General features: G+C 43.6%; 1 protein-coding gene across 11 annotated transcripts in view; it reads left to right on the top strand.

Moving 5' to 3' along the window:
- Nucleotides 1–19,263, top strand: part of VEPH1 (ventricular zone expressed PH domain containing 1) — a 173,951-nt gene that overhangs the window by 8,390 nt on the left and 146,298 nt on the right. For 8 of the 11 annotated variants that reach the window (XM_019532637.1, XM_019532640.1, XM_019532644.1 and 5 more), the window contains exons 1-3: nucleotides 1,514–1,626; nucleotides 13,661–13,941; nucleotides 17,235–17,450. In XM_019532637.1, coding sequence (XP_019388182.1) covers nucleotides 13,804–13,941; nucleotides 17,235–17,450 — 354 coding nt within the window. In that variant the 5' untranslated portion in view covers nucleotides 1,514–1,626; nucleotides 13,661–13,803. Of the gene's footprint in view, nucleotides 1–1,513; nucleotides 1,627–13,660; nucleotides 13,942–17,234; nucleotides 17,451–19,263 lie in introns of those variants that run through there. The other 3 variants (XM_019532639.1, XM_019532648.1, XM_019532638.1) reach the window with 1 other exon arrangement.

The raw sequence follows: 19,263 nt of genomic DNA, 5'->3' as shown, positions 1-19,263 counted from the left end.
CAGGCTGACCTGGGCAGGCTCAGCAAATGGGCGGATGAGAACCTGATGGTGTTTAACACTGAAAAAGGCAAGGTTCTCCACCTTGGGAAGAAAAACCTGCAGCATCTTTATAGGCTCAGTAGTGCTACGCTGGCTAGCACTATGGAAGAAAGAGACTTGGGGGTCATCACTGACCACAAGATGAACATGAGTCTGCAATGCGATGCTGTGGCTAGTAAAGCGACCAGAATGCTGGCTTGCATCCATAGATACTTCTCCAGCAGATCCCAGGATGTCATTCTCCCTTTGTACTAGGCCTTGGTGAGGCTGCAGTTGGAGTATTGCATCCAGTTTTGGGCTCCACAATTGAAAAAGGTCCCTTCCAGCCCTAATGTGTATGAAATCTATGAAATATTAGGACCAGCTGTGTATTGCTGTTCCAGAGTTCTGCCAGCTTTTTAACACACTTTAGCCAGTCATCTTTATCTTTGGAATTTTTATTGTTTCCCTTCTATTATTGGAGGAATTCTTTTGCAAACAGGTAAGTTTTCCGTTGAGTCCTGAAACCTGTCAGGTTAGGTTTTACTCTGATTGCCTCTGATAAGGTGCACTGCTAAGAATGTTGGCCTCCATCTAGCAAGAAACTCATCCTTTAAGTGCATCTGTTATAAAAAGGGTTCTAAAAATACACAAAATATAGGTCCTAAAATACATAAAAATGGATAGTAAAATTAGACGCAGATCTTTGAATTAGTTTTGTTTACTTTGATATTTATTCGAGAGCTGCGCTAATTAAAATTGCCCAGAGCATCGTGTTTATCAGTGTCCCCATGCTGAAAAATGGTGGTGGGGCCCTTTGAACTATGAACAAGCTTTAGTTTCAAGCATCCTGCTGCCATTTGTCAGCATGGGGATGCTGATACACATGACACAAGGTTGCTGGAGCATGGTAACTTTCATGGAATTACAGTGTGTTGGAGCAGGCTCTCTGCACGTGTATAGGAGCCTTGTATTATGCAGGTATTTCTGTAGATCATATGTGCAGAGATTTTTGTGATGACATTTACAAAACTGGTGATAAAAGCTCAAACAAACATCAGACCCTGCTTTGTATTCATGAGCAGTATAACAAAATGGCTATGTTTATTCTCTGGAATAGAATAGCTTCTCTATAGTAGTTTCATTCACTTGGCTCTCTCTCTTTCAAAAAGCTTGAGCTTGCTGGGTCTTTTTACATTTTTCCCAGGGAAGGATAACTTTCCACTAACACAGAGAGTTCTGTTTTCTCGATTGAAAACAACCGCACTCAACTTGAGTAGGCTTTGTATTTTGTCCTAGAAACAGTGTGTTTCATTCAAAGATAAGGCCACTCTGCATTTCGGTTCATTCTAGTCACCTGATTAAGCCAATGGTAACTTTTTAGGCTGCTTTAGTCTGCATTCCTTGAATTCCTTACTCCTGGCACTGTAATTAGCAGTTTCAGGTTCACTGCTTAACAGTAGATTCCATAACTTTCCACTTGTTATGCCCTTGGATGTTGCCTGTTGTAGCAAAAAAAGCAAAACAGCATATCAGTTCTGAGTTTCAAAAAACACAACTCGGCAACTGTAAACCTCACTGAGAATGTTGCTGTGGAGTCACGCACAGGTAATAAAAATCAGTTTGTGTTTCTGGTTTTGTGGATTTTCATTTTTAAACATGAGAAATACGGGCTAGGAATATGATGGGCCAGATTCTCCTCTGACTTTTACCAGAGTAAAAGTCTGTATTGCTTTCAATACAGTTACTCATGTTCTATATCATTTTAACTGACAGGAGAATCTAGTCTTTTGTACTTTAATTTGGAATTATGTAATTGGACGTGCTTTACTAGAAGTTAACTATTAATGTCTTGTGGTAAATAATGAAGAGTGTGAAATTCTCTGTATTGATACTAACAGTTTTGAGCAAAATAAAAGAAAATTGCAAGTAGCCTTAAAGTAGGATTAATGCTATATAAATAGAGATGTTTAACTGATTTTTTTCCTAGAAACTCCTCCATGTTCTGCATCAGTTTTGACCTGTCTTTTACATTTTAGAATTTGTTTCTGAAAAATGGCATAAAATCAGTGTAACTGACATAATAATTTAACCCTGTACCATGAATTACGTGTGTAAGTGAACTGAATAAGAAGCGGGTGGCTAATTTGTAGAATTTTCCTTTATTATATATTATACAGCAGCTTGCACTCTTATGCAGATCCCAGGTGACATGAGTTTCTGGGCCTTGAATCCAAATGAACAGTCTGGGAGAGAGAATTTACTGAAAATCTTCCTCTTGTTTATGAACCATGGGGATTTGCTAGTAACCCTTGGAAAGATCCAGGGTAGAGCTATATTTTGCCTGACCTGTCCATTCCAGTAATTCTTCTATGTGTGGCATGGGGAACGCATCAAAACACGCTACCGCATTGAGCCTCCTGAAATCCACGCAGATCCTTAGTGACCCATCAGATTTCAGGATGACCACCATGGGACTTCTCCAGGGGCTTTGGGCTACTATCACCCTTTGTCTAAGCATTTTCTGTATTTCCTCATATACCCGCATTTGCAGGTAGTGAGGAATCGGCCTCCACTTTTCTCTCACAACCACCGCTTTTGGCGTATTTATTTTGTGCACCATGCCCCTAGCCTTTCCAGATAGCTCACTGAATACATCCCCAAATCTGTCAATGATCCGCTCCACCTCCTTTTGTTGTTGATCGGTGAGGCTGTCTCTTATCTCTATCCTGCCCCTCTGGGTGCTTTCTCCTACCTTGGGGCCTAGATCTTCAGGTATCTCTTCAGAACTTAACAGGCATCCCTCAGGCTCCCTCCAGGCCTTCAGTAGGTTTACACGGTAGATCTGGTGTCCCCTTACATGCCCTGGGTGATATACTTCATAATCTACAGTTCCAGCCCTTCTTTTTATCTCACATGGCTCTTGCCATTTGGTTAATAATTTATTTGCAGAGGAGGGAAGAAGAGCCAACACCTTAACTCCAGGCTGAAACTCTCTCTCTCATGCCTTCTGGTTATAACTGACTTTCTGTCATTGTTGTGCCCTCTCCATATTCACGTGCGCTAACTGCTGTGCTTGCTTGAGGTATTCCATCATGTCCTGCCTATATTGTTGGGCCCCAACTTGCTTGTGCCCCGGCCTTTCCCACTCTTCCCTGGCTAATTGCAATAGGCTTTGGGGCTTGTGACCAAATATCAATTTGAAAAGCGTGAACTGGGTTGATGTCTGTGGTGTGTCCATGAGAGCGAACATTAGTAGCACAAGAAGCAGGTCCCATTTCCTAGGCTCTTTCTGCATGCTTTGTCACAATACGCATTTAATCATGCCATTTAGTCACTCCACCAACCCATTTGTCTGGTGGTGGTAAACTGATGTTTGCAAATGCTTAATGCCCAGCACATGGCATACAGCCTTTAACACCTCTGACATAAAATTTGTACCCTGGTTGGTAATGATTTCCCTGGGTATGCCGAAATGGGAGATCCACTTTAACAATTCTTCTGCGATCCAGCATGTGGTGGCTGTTCTAAGTGCAATTGCCTCTGGGTATTGGGTGGCATAATCAATTAAGATGAGTATGTACTGGTTCCCTGCACTACTTTTGGTGAGTACACCCACAATATCGAGGGTGACTTGGTCAAAGGGGGTGTTAATGAGCATCACCTGCAAGGATGCCCTCTATGGCTGTCTTTCCTCCTCCAATTGACACTCCATGCAGAACCCGCACCGGTATGCTACTTCTTCTCGCATGCCCAGCCAAAAGAACCATCGCTTGATTTTGCCTAGAGTTCTCTCTCTCCCAAAGTGTCCACCTATGGGTATTGCTTGGGCCATATCACACACCTTCCTTCTGAATGCCCAGGGCACCAATAGGTGTTGGATGCACTCACCCCTATCCAAGTGCTTTACCTGGTACAATAACCCATCCCAAATCTCGAAATGTGGGTAACTTACTTGCAGCTCTGGTCTCACAACTTTTCTGTCGATGCTGGCAACTTCATCTTATCTGAACTTTGTGAACTCTGCTTCTTTATCTTACACGATCTAAAAATGTGAGCCTGTTGTCCTCCCTCCCAAGCTAATAAATTGTTCTTCCTCAGAGGAGCTATATTCTTCCTCCTCTGTTATCCAACCTTCCATTTGGGGCCATTCTTTCCTTTCCAATTCAGCTTTCTTTACTTCATTTAGGACATCATATAGTGGGGGCCAATCTCCCCCCATGTTCATTTCCCCATCAAGCTCCACAGTGAACCTCACCTTCATCCGGCCTGCTCTATTGGCAATTCTAGCCCTTGCATATCCCCTCTAATACTGTTCAACTTTGCCATGGATGCACCTCATCCTAATGGGCTTGCACCATGTTATGGCACTTTTCAGTATCAGGCTGGATCTTATAAAGGTCGAGTGTGGCATGTAAAGCTTGTCCTGCTATCCATGCTGTAACTTTGGGGTGGTCCCACACTGTAACCTCACTCCCCCTGCCAAAGCTACAGTCCATCTCTTCCATGGGTTTGCTATTATCCCATCTTTCCTGGGGGCCTGTGTTCCCACCTGCTGGTCTCCACTGGTCATGCAGTCTTTGAGGACACTCTCTGGCCACATGTTCTCTATGCCAACAGCGATAGCATAGCACTCCCTTGCCTGCCTGTGTTGAAGGTCCTCAATAATGTTCCTCCTCCCTATGGTACTGGCTCCTATCACTTTTATAAGGCCTTTCCTTCCCCGTCTCCACTTTTGATGCTGCATAGGCTTCGGTGATTCTCTGGGCCTCTTCAGCTGACTTAGGTAGGTGTTGCTCTACCCATAATTGTGTCCCTTCCTCTAATTCTTGGATAAACTGTTCAGACAGTTGGCCTGCGAGCACCTCTGTGCCTATGGTGGCTGGGGGGACCCATCTGTCCAGCAAATCTTTTAACAGCTGCATCAGGATCTGGGTTTTTTTCTCATCTTTCCCTTGTTTATCCATAAAGAATCTCCTTTAGTGCTCTGGGGTTAATTCAAGCCAGTGGAGAATTGCCCGCTTGACTTTGTCATAGGCATACGCTTCTTCCCTGGGGAGGGTCCTGTATGCTGCTTGGGTCTTTCCAATCAGTAGTGGCCCTAACTGCCTGGCCCACAGGGACCAATCCAGTTTGTATGGCATTCCTTTCAAAGGCCTCTATGAATGCTTCAGCGTCATCGTCTTTTGAAATCTTATGCATTTTAAAGGCAGACCAGTTATGCCTAAACCATTCACTTTGTTGAAGGGCCTGTCACTGTTGGACTTCAAGTACTTTAGTCACTGCTTGTAGTGTTTGTCCAAACAGCTCTACTTGTGGTATCATATTAACCTCTATTTTGGTGTCGGCCTCCAGGGTTCCATTATCCCACTTGTTCCTGGGCAATGCACCAATTTGTAACTTGCCGTGCCTGCCCAGAGCTCCTTGCTTAGCCTTTTTTAGCTGCCCAGAGCCAACCACGGTCCTGCGGGCCGACAGTTTGCCCCCAGCACCAATAACCCAGACTGCCAAAGCTTCTTGCCTGCCATGTGTTTGATGGAACTTTTAATCTTGGGATTGGTGTTACTCCCAGCTCAGAGGTATCTTGCTAAGGTCACTTGTCAGTGTGAGGATTTTGGGGCTCCACCTCCCCTACACCCTACCTAGCGCCAACCCATTGTTACTTTGATGTATGCATGGACACAGTATCATTCCCAGTCGTTGCTCTCATCCTGTCCTGTAGGTTTGTTGTTGTCCTCTCAGCCCTTGCCACAGCTGGACTTCCAGGTATCCTCTTCAGGTAACTGCACTGACTCCACCGAGTCAGTGCGTGAGGGCAGCTTCACACATGGAGGCTGCCACCAACTGTTACTCTCTGGCTCTTCACTCCAGTTTCGGCCTGCCCTAGGCCCTCCAGGGACTTCCTTCTAGCTCCCCTGTCGGATTGGAGCACAGGACTTTTATTGCCGCCTCACTGCCCCAGCTGGTAAATCAGTATGCACTTACAAATCATGTCCACACCACCTTTTTTTCTTCAGCCTGTCTTTGGGCCCCTGCTGGCTACGGTGAGGGATGCCACAGTGTTGTTGATATGTCTTGCAGGTTGTTGTCCCATTCCTGGGTCTTGAGGGGCTAGGCTGCTGCTGGTGGGGTTGCTGGCATCACTCGTGGTGTGGTGATCCTGCCACCACCGCCATGCTTCCCCAGCTCAGTATGCGGGGATGCTGCCTACAGCTCAGAGCTTTAGCTGCTGCTGCTGGAGCCCCATGGCTCGGGGCTTTTGCCCCCATCATAAAATGCAAATGAGAGCAGACTCTGAGCAGTTAGTAAGGGCTAGCATGAGTTCACAAAGCCATTTCTAGTATATTACAGTAACGATAACTTTATAGCATCTAGTAGTTGCTAGTGACTGGAATGAAGCAGTAACCATAATTAGGGACCTACTGGATCAGGGTTGGAGCTGGAGCAGAAGGTAAGATTGGGGGCATGCTGGGAGTGGGCTGCAGGTACAGGCCTGGGGCAGGCTGTGGAATCTGTCCCTGAGCTGCACAGGTGGGTTTCCTCTCCCCTCCTTTTCCTTCTGCACCACATGATTTCCCTCATGTTTCCTTAGCAGCAAGCCTTGCCCCATGCTGCACAACTATCTCAGTCTGGAGCAGGCAGTGGCTCCACTATGCCTTGGGCTCCTACTCCAGGGCCAAAGCTGGAGCTGAGCTGCTGCCTGTCCCAGGCCAGCAGTTGAAGTTAAGACAAGCCTTTTATTTTCTCTAAGTTGTCTGGGGTGGGAAAAAACCTTATCTTAGATTCAAGTAAATATGGTAGTTCCATTTGTATATACATTTATCAACATCTAGGCAGGCTTACTTATGGTATTGTGATTCAGAAAAAGGCTTTACTTTATGGAGTAAGAGGTAATAGTCCAGGTCTCAGTTCTTTGCTCTGACTTGGAATATTGTGTTCATTTCTAAACACTGCATTGCTGAGAAAATATTGACAAACTGGAATGAGTTTGGAGAAGACCAGCAAAAATGATGAAGAGTCTGAAGGACTTTTCTAGTGGATAAAGCTTAAAAGAGCAAAGTCAGTATACCTTGACTATGCGATAGTTGTTGGTATGGAATATCCTAAGTCTAAAATATTTGAAAGAGATGGACAGAGCCATGATTTATGAGGAAAAACAAGGACTAATACTATGAAAGCAAGGAAAAAATGGCTGAATATCAAGCAAGACTTGTTTATAGTGTGATCTATAAACTGAAAATAACACCTAAGGGAAGAGCTAGATGCTGCATAATTTTTTACATTTAAAATAGGACTGGATAGAAAATAGAAATGAGGACAATGTTGTCACTTTTTCAAATGAAAGGACTTATTATAAAATAGGAACTGGCACCTTCTGCTTTGCTTTATGAGAAAAGACTGTACAAATTTATAACCTTTCTTTCTAATGAATGCGTTTAATTTGGTCTGGATCCATGAGATGTGTATTTTAGTTTCCTCTTGTGATTCTAATGGAAACTGAGAATAGGCTGCTGTTCTGCATATTTGTTATGAGTGTTTGGGAATGTACTTTATTCCCCATGTGGTTCATTCCTTTCTCTCAATGGCTGCTGTCAGCCAAAATATTTGTAGCATTACAAAGTTTCTCTCTCCAGCTGACACTGAGCGAAGGGCCTTTTGCTTATTTCTACTCACTATGCTGTCATCACCTCTGTTGGCTCCACTTGCTCTAGAGCTTTTAGAACTTCAGGCCAGGCATAGGGTACTTATCTTGTGAATACTATCAAAGAAAGCCTAACTCTGCATTTCCATTGTTTGGGGGTTTTTTCCTTTTAGAATGCCCAAACTGGAAAAGGAATTGTTTGACTCAACTGAATTATTTTGTTTATTTGTTTTTAGTTTTGGCACTTAAAATCTTCACAAGCACGTACAAGATAATCTCTCCTAGAGCTACCTTTTTGTAAAGGTTCTGTGTCTTGAAACAGGGCTGACAGGGCTGGGAATTATGCTATTATTAAAACAGAGCACTTCGTTACGAACTCCCAAATGGGATTTTATAGTGTCAGATCCTCCCCCTCTATGTGACACTGGTCAGGCCGCAGCTGGAGTACTGCATCCAGTTCTGGGCGCCACACTTCAGGAGAGATGTGGACAGCATCGAGAGGGTCCAGAGGAGGGCCACTCGCATGGTCAGGGCAAGGCAGGCCCTAAAACCAGAGGCTATGGGACTTGAACCTGTTCAGCCTCCGCAAGAGAACGCTGAGAGGGCATCTGGTGGCCATCTACAAACTGGCCAAAGGGGACCAGCAGACAATGGGAGTGTCCCTGTTCTCCCAAGCACTACCAGGAGTAACGAGGAACAACGGCCATAAGTTGACAGAGAGTAGATTCAGGCTAGATATCGGGAGGCACTACTTCACGATCAGGGCAGCTAGGATCTGGAACCAACTTCCAAGGGAAGTGGTGCTCGCTCCTACCCTGGGGGTCTTCAAAAAAAGGTTAGACAATCACCTAGCCAGGGTCATTTGACTTCAGCATTCTTTCCTGCCCATGGCAGGGGTTTGGACTTGATAATCTGCTCAGGTCCCTTCCAACCCTACGAACTATGAAACTGTTTTTTTGGTATCAGGCAGAAGGGTAGACTTGCACTTAAAGACTAGGTACAGACATTACACACTTATAGGTATTAGTGGTCGGAAACCAGTCTATACCTATAACAGAACAGAAATTCAGTGCTCACCTACTGGTTTAAAAATGGCAGAACCTGGTCTAAGATTCACCCCACAAAGGGCAAATATATTTTCTGTTCACTACCCACCTGCAGAAAACCACATAACTTAGATCATTTCTGCCTCGAGCTTTTTGAATGTCTGTACCTAGCCTTATAAGCTAAATCAGAAATATACAACATAAATTTATGCTTATGAAAGCTTATGCTGTACATCTGATTTAGTTATCTGTAAAAGTGCAAATCTAAATTGCTTCCTGCCTGACTTCAGACTAACACAGCTAATAAACTTTCTCTGCTTTTGGTATCTACACTTCAGTACGTTTGAACTGAAACTGAGTGGTGTGTGTGCATTTCCTTAGTCTACTCCAACTTCTATGGATCACGTGCTGGCACTATATTCATGTAGAGTAGTGACTTAATACACAAGTCATCCTGTCTTGAGCAAATACAGAAGTTCTGGCTGCATCTGTGCCATCTTTCATTCAATTTCTGATACCATGGCTTTCAGCGTAGTATCTGAGCATCAAAAATATATGTTTATCCCATCAGTAGTGATGCCCTGCAAGACTCAGATAGCCAATAACATCCCTTGATCAACAGTACATACAGCATAATTTTAATATTAGGGAGATGCAATAAGGCCACTCAGAATTTAAAGTGTTTCTTGGGGAGTTTTGGAAAATTGGTGTGGCTAAGGGCTTGTCTTTAATTTATGTAAGAGGCAAAAGGGTTCTTAGGTCATGCCTAGTTGCATGGTGGATTTTTCATTTTGTTTTGTTTTTGTATACTTCAACTGCACAGTCTTTATTCATGTTGTAAGTCATACTTTATGGTGAGTAAGAGTTGTGCAATTCGGTTCTCAGAGTCCATTCTCTCCTCCAGTTCAAATGTGGAGCAGTATTTTGGCTTGCTGTGCTATTCTGTGTCTAAAAAAACATGTGTATGCAAAAAACCAAAACTTTACAGCCACTTGCCACCTATGGACAGGGAAAAAGAAAGACCCAGATGTGAAAGATATAAAACAGATTATAGAAGATACTTCTGGAAAGCATTTGCAGTAGTGTAACATGCAGATTGGCACCTGGGACAAACCCTGCCAGAGAGTGAGGAACAGTGCTCCAAGAGCAGAAAAAATGTGTGTTCTGAGAGAGGGTTGGGGGTGGGTGTGCAATTCTGACAGTGGGCTGTGCAATTCTGAGAGTAGGGTGGGGAGGCGTACGGCTCTGAGAATCGGGCCGGGGACATAAGGGTTCTGAGAGTGGGAGTGGAGGGCATGAGGGTTCTGAGAGCAGGGCCAGGGGCCGACAGCTCCAAGAGCACAGCTGAGGGGGCAGCAGTCTTACCAATGCCAGGAATTCCTAAACAGCCCCCAGCTAGGCCCCATCTTAAAGTAGCATCATCAGAAGACAGCAGACAGGGACTGTTTGGGATTTTCCACCATGACTATGTTGCTGGCTTATGGATTCCACACAGGTAGGGGATGATTCGGATACCTCTCCTAACTTGGCATCCAGGGTGGGTTCCCCTCTTACCCACCCCTAAGTATGCTACTGGGCATTCAGACACCACAGTGTTAAGGATGATATGAAAACCTCAGTATGATGGAAAGGAAAAAGGAACCAGAGGAAAAAGCAGACCTTTTTAACAATTTCTTTGCCTCCATTTTTTTGTGCAAGGACCAGGATTCCCCTACCAAGATTCAGGACAGACTCAGGAGAGACTCCACCAGGCCTAGGGTCAGGGAGGACTGAGTTAGAGAACTTCTGGAGGGGCTGGACATGTTCAAATCAGCAGGTCAAGATGCTCTCCACCCCAGGGTGTTGAGGGAATTGGCAGGGGTTATCACAGGGCTCCTGGCATGGCTTTACGAGCACTTGTGGTGCTCTGGCCAGGTGCCAGATGACTGGAAGAGGACCAATGTGGTCCTCATCTTCAAAAAAGGGAGGAGGGAGGACTTGGGCAACTATAGGCCCATTAGTCTTATTTCGATCCTGGGGAAGCTCTTTGAGAAGATTATCAAGGAGCACATCGGTGAAGGGCCAGCAGCAAGGATGATGCTGGGCGGCAACCAGCATGGTTTCATTAGGGGCAGGTCCTGTCAGACCACCTGATTGCCTTCTACGATCAAGTCACAAAATCATTGGATGCAGGTGTCGCGGTGGATGTAGTCTTTCTGGAGTTCAGGAAGGCCTTTGTCTCCCACCCCATTCTCATTAAAAAGCTAGGTGACTGTGGCATTGATGCCTACACAGTCAGGTGGATAGCAAATTGGCTGAGGGGCTGCACTGAGAGAGTGGTGGTGGACAGGTCATATTCAATCTGGAGGGATATGAGCAGTTTAGTTCCCCAGGGCTTGGGGCTTGGTGCTTGGGCCCACACTGTTCAATTTCTTTATTAGCGACTTGGATGAGGGGGTGAAAAGCACCCTGTTTAAATTTATGGGTGACACCAGGATTTGGGGTGAGGTGGGCACGCTAGAAGGGAGGGACAGGATACAGGTGGACCTGGACAGGTTACAGGGGTGGGCAAATGAGAATAGGATAGGATTCAATATTGGCAAGTGCAGGGTGCTGTACTTGGGCAGTAAGAACCAGCAGCATACCTATAGGCTGGGGAACCCTCTTCTTGAAAGCACAGTGGAAGAAAGAGATCTTGGAGTCATTATCGATTCCAAGATGAACATGGGCTGCCAAAGTGAGGACACGGTCATTAGGGCTAACTACACCTTGTCATGCATCCACAGATGCATCACAAGCAGGGCCAAGGAGGTGATTCTCCCCCTCTGTGAGACACTGGTCAGGCCGCAGCTGGAGTACTGCATCCAGTTCTGGGCGCCGCACTTCAGGGGGGATGTGGACAACATTGAGAGGGTCCAAAGGAGGGCCACTTGCATGATCGGGGGCAGCAGGGCAGATCGTATGAGGAGAGGCTACAAGGCCTTAACCTGTTAGGCCTTCACAAGAGAAGGCTGAGAGGGGACCTGGTGGGCGTCTATAAACTTACTAGGGGGGAACAATGGGGAATGGTAGAGACCTTGTTCCCCTGAGCATCTCCCGGAGTAACAAGGAATAACGGCCATATGTTGTTAGAGAGTAGGTTTAGACTAGACATTAGAAGGCACTGCTTCACAGTCAGGGTGGCTAGGATCTGGAACCAACTTCCAAGGGAAGTAGTACTGTCTCCTACTTTGCGGGTCTTTAAGAGGAGGCTTGACGATTACCAAGTTGGGGTCATTTGAGCCCAGTTTTCTCTCCTGCCCAGGTTAGGGGGTCGGACTAGAAGAACTGCAAGGTTCATTTCAACCCTACATCTATGAATCTATGGAATGGAAAAATGCTCTATCATTATAATTATCTGTGAAGGCTCTAATTCAGTAATGTAAAATAACTTAGTGGCTGTTTCATTTTCTTGTTTATATACTTGGTTAATATTAGGATATATTACCTATTAGGGCTGTGGAAATTTTGCCTGGTGTTTCGTTTTGAAGCTGTTTTGATCTGTTTCAAGCTCAAAACAACAGAATCAAAATGAAACAAAAGCCTTCAAAACAGCTTTGAAAGAAAACAAGGGCACTTGAAGTATTTTGAAAGTTTCAAAAAGTTTCGAGTTTTGAAGCCAAGCTTACTTGGCTTCAGCACTGGTCCCAGCTGGCAGCACCAGCCTCCTGTCATCTGGCAGGCAGATTGGGGGCTTGCACCCCTGGCAGTGTTGTGGGTCTGTACCAGACTCTTCCCAGGGATACGGGTCTTCCCAGGATACGGGCCCCTGATCTGCCTGCCAGATCACAGGAGGTTGGTGCTGCCAGCTGGGACTGGCGCTGGGAGCAGCCCATGCCAGGAAGATTAATGCTGCCACTGGTCCCAGCCAGCAGCTCCAGCCTCCTTTCATCTGGCAGACAGATCAGTGGCCCACACCCCCAGGAAGAATCCAGCACAGCCCCACAGCCTCCCCAGGGGTATGGGTGAGCCCCTGATCTGCCTACCAGATGACAAGAGGCTGGTGCTGCTGGCTGGGACCGGCACTGGGTATAGCCCATGCTGGAAAGTTTGGTGCTGCTGCTGGCCTCAGCTGGCAGCACCAGCTTCCTGTCATCCAGCAGGCAGATCTGGGGATTGCCCACACCCCCAGGAGGACTGCATGGACTGTGCCAGACTGCTCCAGGGGTGCGGGCCCCTGATCTGCCTGCCAGATGACAGGAGGCTGGTGCTGCCAGCTGGGGCCAGTGGTGCACTGATCTTCCTGGTGCTGGGTGCGGGCTGTGCCCAGCGCCACTCCCAGGCGGCAGCACCAGCCTCCCGTCATCCAGCAGGCAGATCGGGGGCCCACACCCCTGGGAGGAGTCCAGCACAGCCCCACAGCCCTCTTGGAGGTGCGGGCGAGCCCGCGATCTGCTTGCCGGATAACAGGAGGCTGGTGCTGCTGTCTGGGACTGGCACTGGGCACAGCCTGTGCCAAGAAGATGGGTGCTGCCACTGGCCCTAGCCAGCAGCACCAGTCTCCTATCATCTGGCAGGCAGATTTGGGGCTTGCCCGCACCCCCGGGAGGGCTTCAGGGCTGTGGCGGCCTCCTCCCAGGGGCTCAGGGCAACCCCTGATCTGCCTACTGGATGACAGTAGGCTGGGGCTACTGGCTGGGGCCAGCGGCAGTACTGATCTTCCCGGCGCTGGGTGCAGAATAGTCTATGGACAAAACATTGAAACAGCATTGAAACAGCAAAACGGTTTCAACTAAATGAAATGGAATAGTGCTTTTGAAATGAAACAAAACTCGAAATGAAACTCTGTTCCGTTGAAATGGATGTTGAAGCGGAACGCTGCTATTTTGCACAGCCCTATTACCTATGTAATTTTTGCAGGCACATTAAAATATATTTCCTGAATCACAGGGTGACACTTGCATGTTATTGTTAATATTTGCATATTTCTTTCTAGATCATGGCAGAAGAGGGCTCAAAATGTGGAAAGGATTTTCTGTACTTGTAAAACTTATGGCTGACTAGTTTATGGATTGTTGCTCCACTTGCCTGTTTGACTGGCCCACATGGTACAGCCAGAGTTTTGGCTAATTGGCAGCCATGCATCATCTTTTTGGGCTGGTTTTGGAACAAAAGGATCTTTCACGTGCAGGGGACCTGTTTTCCTTGGATGATGCTGAGATAGAAGGAAGTCTATCAGAAGCTCTTGAACAAATAAGAATAATTAGTTCATCTTCGGTAAGTAATACATGCTTTACAACCCAAAATTTATTGTATAGCAAAGGATAGAAATTAAGAACAAAATAAGCTGAACATGAAAAGAATCAGCCAAAAATATGAACTTGTGAAAGGTTGTAAGCGCTCTGAACAAACTGTCAGATTTAAGGATTTTGTTGTCAAAATCAGTTGTTGTCTAGCTGAGTTTTATTTTAAGAAAACCTTTTTAAATGATCCTAGCACTGGTTTTTATTAAAGGATCATTTATAGCGTGTGGAGGGTTAATAAATGATTGATCTATTACAGGCATACTCCTGTGAGTAGTATGAATTATAGATTGCTGTAAGAACATCAATGGGAGTTAGGTCCCAGGATGGATGCCTTGAGAATGAGGAATTGTTCTTGCACCCCCTTTTCCAGAGTAGAGACTGCTTTTGTGCAAAGATCTTCACCTGCCCATTCCCTGGCAATTTTACTTTTTTATTTTTTCTGTCTCCTTAATCCATTCTGTTTTTATCTTTTCACTTTCTCTTAATTTTATCTCCCAGTTTTCTCTTTCCTTCTGTTCTTCTCTCTTATATTATCTTGCATTCTCTCATCCTCTGAACTTCCATGCCACCAATAGCTTTTTAAAATTACTTTAATTACTTTCTCCCATCTTATCTTACTGTGTAGTCAAACTCCTCCTCCATGCTACATTGTGGTACCACTGAGGTTGCTGGCAGTGTATCAGTTTAGGATACACTAAACTTATCTTAAAAAGTTTCTGTTAACCACTATAGATCTTTGATTCTCTTAGAACAAGGGTGGGTGAACTTAGAAGAACTGCAGGCCAAAATCAGGCAGTTAGATCTGAAGTCAGGTCACTGTTTGTGATACTACCAAGCCATCCCTCCCTACTCTGTGCCTACTCTGTGCCTACTCTTGCTCTCTCACTCTAACGCCCCCTGCTAGTCCTTCTGCCTTCCCATAACCATCACTGCTGAAACCCACTTCTACCAGTGACAAATTTGACAGAGAGAAGCAGTGACTTCATTAAGGCAGTGTATGAGAGAGAACTGGGAGGGCTGGGGCAGCAAGTTGTACTGCACAAAAAGTGTTCAAGGGCAGAGGAATGCTCCTATGTTGCTCCCCCTGCAACAGAATTGTTACCGATGTCCCAGCTTCGCAGGCCGGATGCAATGATTTGGCAGGCTGCATCTGGCCCATGCACTGTAGGTTGCTGTCCCCTGTTCTAGACTATAGAATAATAGTATTTAAAGCTAAAAGTGCCCATTAAATCATCTAGACTGTCTTTCTGTATATATCATAGACCATTACATTTCATCCTTATTGGGCCAGTAATTTGTATCTAATTATAACATAATTTGTGTTAATGCATAAGTCATTTTCATCCATTGTTTTGTGATATTAGAGAGTGACTTGAGCCTGGCCTTTGCAAAAACCCTGAAATCCCTGATTGGAATATTGCCTTACTACAGAAGAGAAACTGGCAGTTGAACTAAGTCATTAATATCTTGAGCTAGAATAATGTCCATGTTCTGGGGATAGCCCTTTTCTGGACACATAATAAGTGATTTTTAAAATGGATTCTGGCAATGTACAAATCTCTGACTGGAGAAGCTTTTGATCACACTGTTGCTCGTTGTCACAAGTGCTCTAAATCTTCAGTTGTACAGAGACTCTTCTTTTCTTGGGTAATTTATTAGCCAGCAATAACTTTTGCACATTTTTTCAGAACATTAATCAAGTTAATTTGACTGTTGACTCCACTTGTTGCTGATGCATTCCACTAAGCTGCATATTATCAATATTCCTAGAAATCCCCTCTATCATATTCCTTTGAGGGAAGAGGACTGAATTTGCTGATGATTTTTATACATGAATAATAATTTGTACTAAACTGCTAAGACATGCTGTAATTTAAGAAACAAAAGATTTTCTTGTACTTGTAAATTCCCTAAAATTAATTCCCACTAGGGGGCATCAGTGATCAGTGAAATATACTGGTGCTATAGCATAAGGTTTTCTTGTCATTTTTAAATTCAGAATTTAAGCCATCAATGTTTATTTGTTTTCCCCGTATGTATTAGGAAGCTTCTTTCGCCATATACATAGGAGCTGAGGACAGGAGTGTTCTGCCGTTTCTTTTTTCTATAGTACCATTCTGGCAGCCTGTGATAACAAATATAAACACGAGTATGAAACTCTCCTGATTGCTCAACTGAGTTTGATATTTTACAGGACAACATTACTGAGTATATCTATATCCAGTTAGCTTTGTTAGTATCTAACAAAGTACATGTTGCCTATGAAAGCTTGCTTCTGAATCAGCTAGTATCTAAGATGCTACCCTGACATACCTTATGCTTGGGTATCTCTATTAATCAACCTTTTTATCACAATTTAATATAAAATGTAATGCACACTTGTAATAAATACAGGATTTTTTTTTTAATAGCAAGCAACTGTCAGGTCAGCTGTGGATGACAGATATACCAAATCCCCCCAAGACCCACAAGAAGCTTAAATGCATAGGTTTTATGTGAGGCACTCATTCACAGTGGTTTTAACAGTTACTCTGGAATTACATTTCTGTAAATGAATGTAGAATTGATTGCGAATTATTTAAACATGTCCATGTTTAGCTGATAAAACACAGCTGTTGATGAATATTTTGGTCCAATTTTGGCCTCTGTGCCTCTGGCATAGCTGTATTATTAGTATTCTAGTATGAGGGTCACTGTATATATTGGGTCTGGTTCTCTATTGCAATCATTTACACTAGTACCAGATGAGTGTTATGGCAATGATGTAGGGCAAGTTTTTGTTATATTTGTATAAACTGGCTATCTCCATTGACATCACTTATCTAAATAACTGCATAATGTGAATGATATGAGGTGCTAGATGTGACTATGTGGACTGTTTTTTGTTTTGTTTTTGTTAATGTTCTAAAAAATTAAATTAGACTAATATATAAACAGAAAAACCATGAACAGGAGACCTCAAGGTGTATACACTGACATCATTTTAATTGGATGTCTTAACTTTAAATTCGAGGCTACATAACATTGATAATTGAATCCATACTTTTTCTGTAAAAGCACAAATTATTCATTTGTGTTCCATTACAACTTGAAATTGTTCAATACCTATGATAAGTTAAGTTTTGCTTCTGATTAGCTTATTCATTACTTGTAAAGAAGACAGCAAGAAAATTGAAAGTTGAGTGAACAGAAAAACTGCTTCTAGTTGCAGAATCCTTAAAATGGTGACATTTTACTTTTTAAAAATGTGTTTCTTTCAATTAGGACTACCAAACTAATGACAATGATCAGGCGGTGGTAGAAATCTGTATCACCCGAATCACTACTGCCATCAGAGAGACAGAATCCATAGAAAAACATGGGAAGGCACTTGTGGCTCTCTGGGAATCATGCTTAGAGCACAAACTTAAACCTTCAGGAAAAGATGAAGATACACCACATGCAAAAATTGCATCTGATATCATGAGTTGCATCTTGCAGGTATGTGTATCGTACAAAAAATGTACTATAATGTGTACTACAATTCTTCTGTGTCATCTTTTGACAGCTGCATTTTTGAGGGGTGTTGGCATAATCACATTTTTTTAAAAGCCAAGAATTAGTGGTAACATATACTATTATGTGTATATGATTATATTTTGGAAATTTTCCTGAGTTTTGAGTATTGGATTTTTTAAACTTAATGTTTTGTGAACTTAAGACATTTGCATTATTCCTAAGGATTAATGGGTGGAGGATAGTATTATAACTGTATCTGTTCAGTTTAGATACTGTGTTTTAAGACCAGAGAAATATTTAGCATGTGTTCACTGCACAAACAGGCTGCTTCATCTCTGCTGGCCAGTCCACAGGAACTTTCTCCTCTTTCTCCCCACAAATAAACAACAGTCAAATAAAACTGTTCTCAGAAATTGATTGTTCTTTCTGAGAACGATTCACAGACATTTGAGGTATAATAGTTGACTTAGCACATGTTAACATCTGATGTGCAAAGTTCTGCATGGGCACAGTGAACTGCATGAAAGAAAATCACTCCAAAACAAATTAGAAAAGAAACAAAGATGAGAACATCTCCAAGCACATTTGCTGCTCTTAGAACCAAAGCTACCTAGTGAGCTCCTTTGCAGAAGAAAGAGCAATCAGAGTTTTTATACAATACATTTGGGACAGTTGGAGAAGTAGTGAATATCACACAGCTGGGTTGAATGTCACATGTTTCTGTTGATGTTAGCAACAGTAAGTTTCCCTGAGGTTTGCAAACATCTCTACATTATACTATGGAAATCTGATTTTCATTGTCACCTTCACATTTTCATAAGTGAACAGTCATGCACAGCTATTTATTACAGAGCAACTGTAACCTTATTCTTGCTTCCAATTGAATTAGTACATTTTCTCAGGCAGTGGAACATTTCATCTTTCTTGTTATAGAAAGATTTCCATTCTCTAATTTTCTTTCAAGATTTAAGTCCCAATTAAAGAACCAAATCTTATCTTATTTTATGCAATAAGTCTGGGGAGGGGCAGATATCTTGAAGGCAGAATTTGGCTAAGTCATGATGTGGATTTAAACATTCGGCAGGGTAGCAGTTCCATTAGCCTTAAGGGCTTTTCTTGTTACTGGCTCAGGATGCTGATGGCACAAGAGGCTGTCACGGCACCTGGCAACTGTGGGAATACATTCCTTTCTCAAACATATTACTTTTCCAGAGCCCACTGCTTAGAGATAGGGGACAGTAAAGGAACTCCTCCCTGTCACTTGAAGATGCCATAGCATGGAGAATTCTCATGTAGCCAATAAGTTTGGTTAAGGGCTCTTTTGCAACTGATTCTGTAAGCAAATCCAAATTCACAGCAGCATAAATGAGATCAGAGTAGGCCCAGATTGTAAACACAACACAACAATAGGTTTTATACTGATACTTTGGTCAGGTGAGCTGGCAGTGGATGCATTTTTTACATTTTTGGGAATTTGGGATTTCCTTCTTCATTCAGTTCTTCGTTATGAGAATAGGTTCAGATTCAGCAGTTATGGTCAGCAACCCATGTAGTCACACTAATTAAATCCCTAATATAGATGTGGAAAGCTGTGATTTGCATTGGTGAGGAGTTACTTATGCTCAAAATAAGGGTAAACTGCATTCACATTAATTATTGTCTTCCTTGCTGGCACTGGTACACAGCTGCTCTGAGTGATCAAGTTGAGGCTAATCTCCAGGATAGATAAAAGCCCTATGTTAAAAGAAAACTGGGGAGCTATGCCAATATGTTATCACTTTGGGTAAGTAGTTCA

The sequence above is a fragment of the Crocodylus porosus genome, unplaced genomic scaffold (assembly GCF_001723895.1).
Source record: "Crocodylus porosus isolate Cpor-Errol unplaced genomic scaffold, CroPor_comp1, whole genome shotgun sequence".
Taxonomy (NCBI): Eukaryota; Metazoa; Chordata; order Crocodylia; family Crocodylidae; genus Crocodylus; species Crocodylus porosus.
This window is presented reverse-complemented; position numbering and strand designations above follow the sequence as displayed.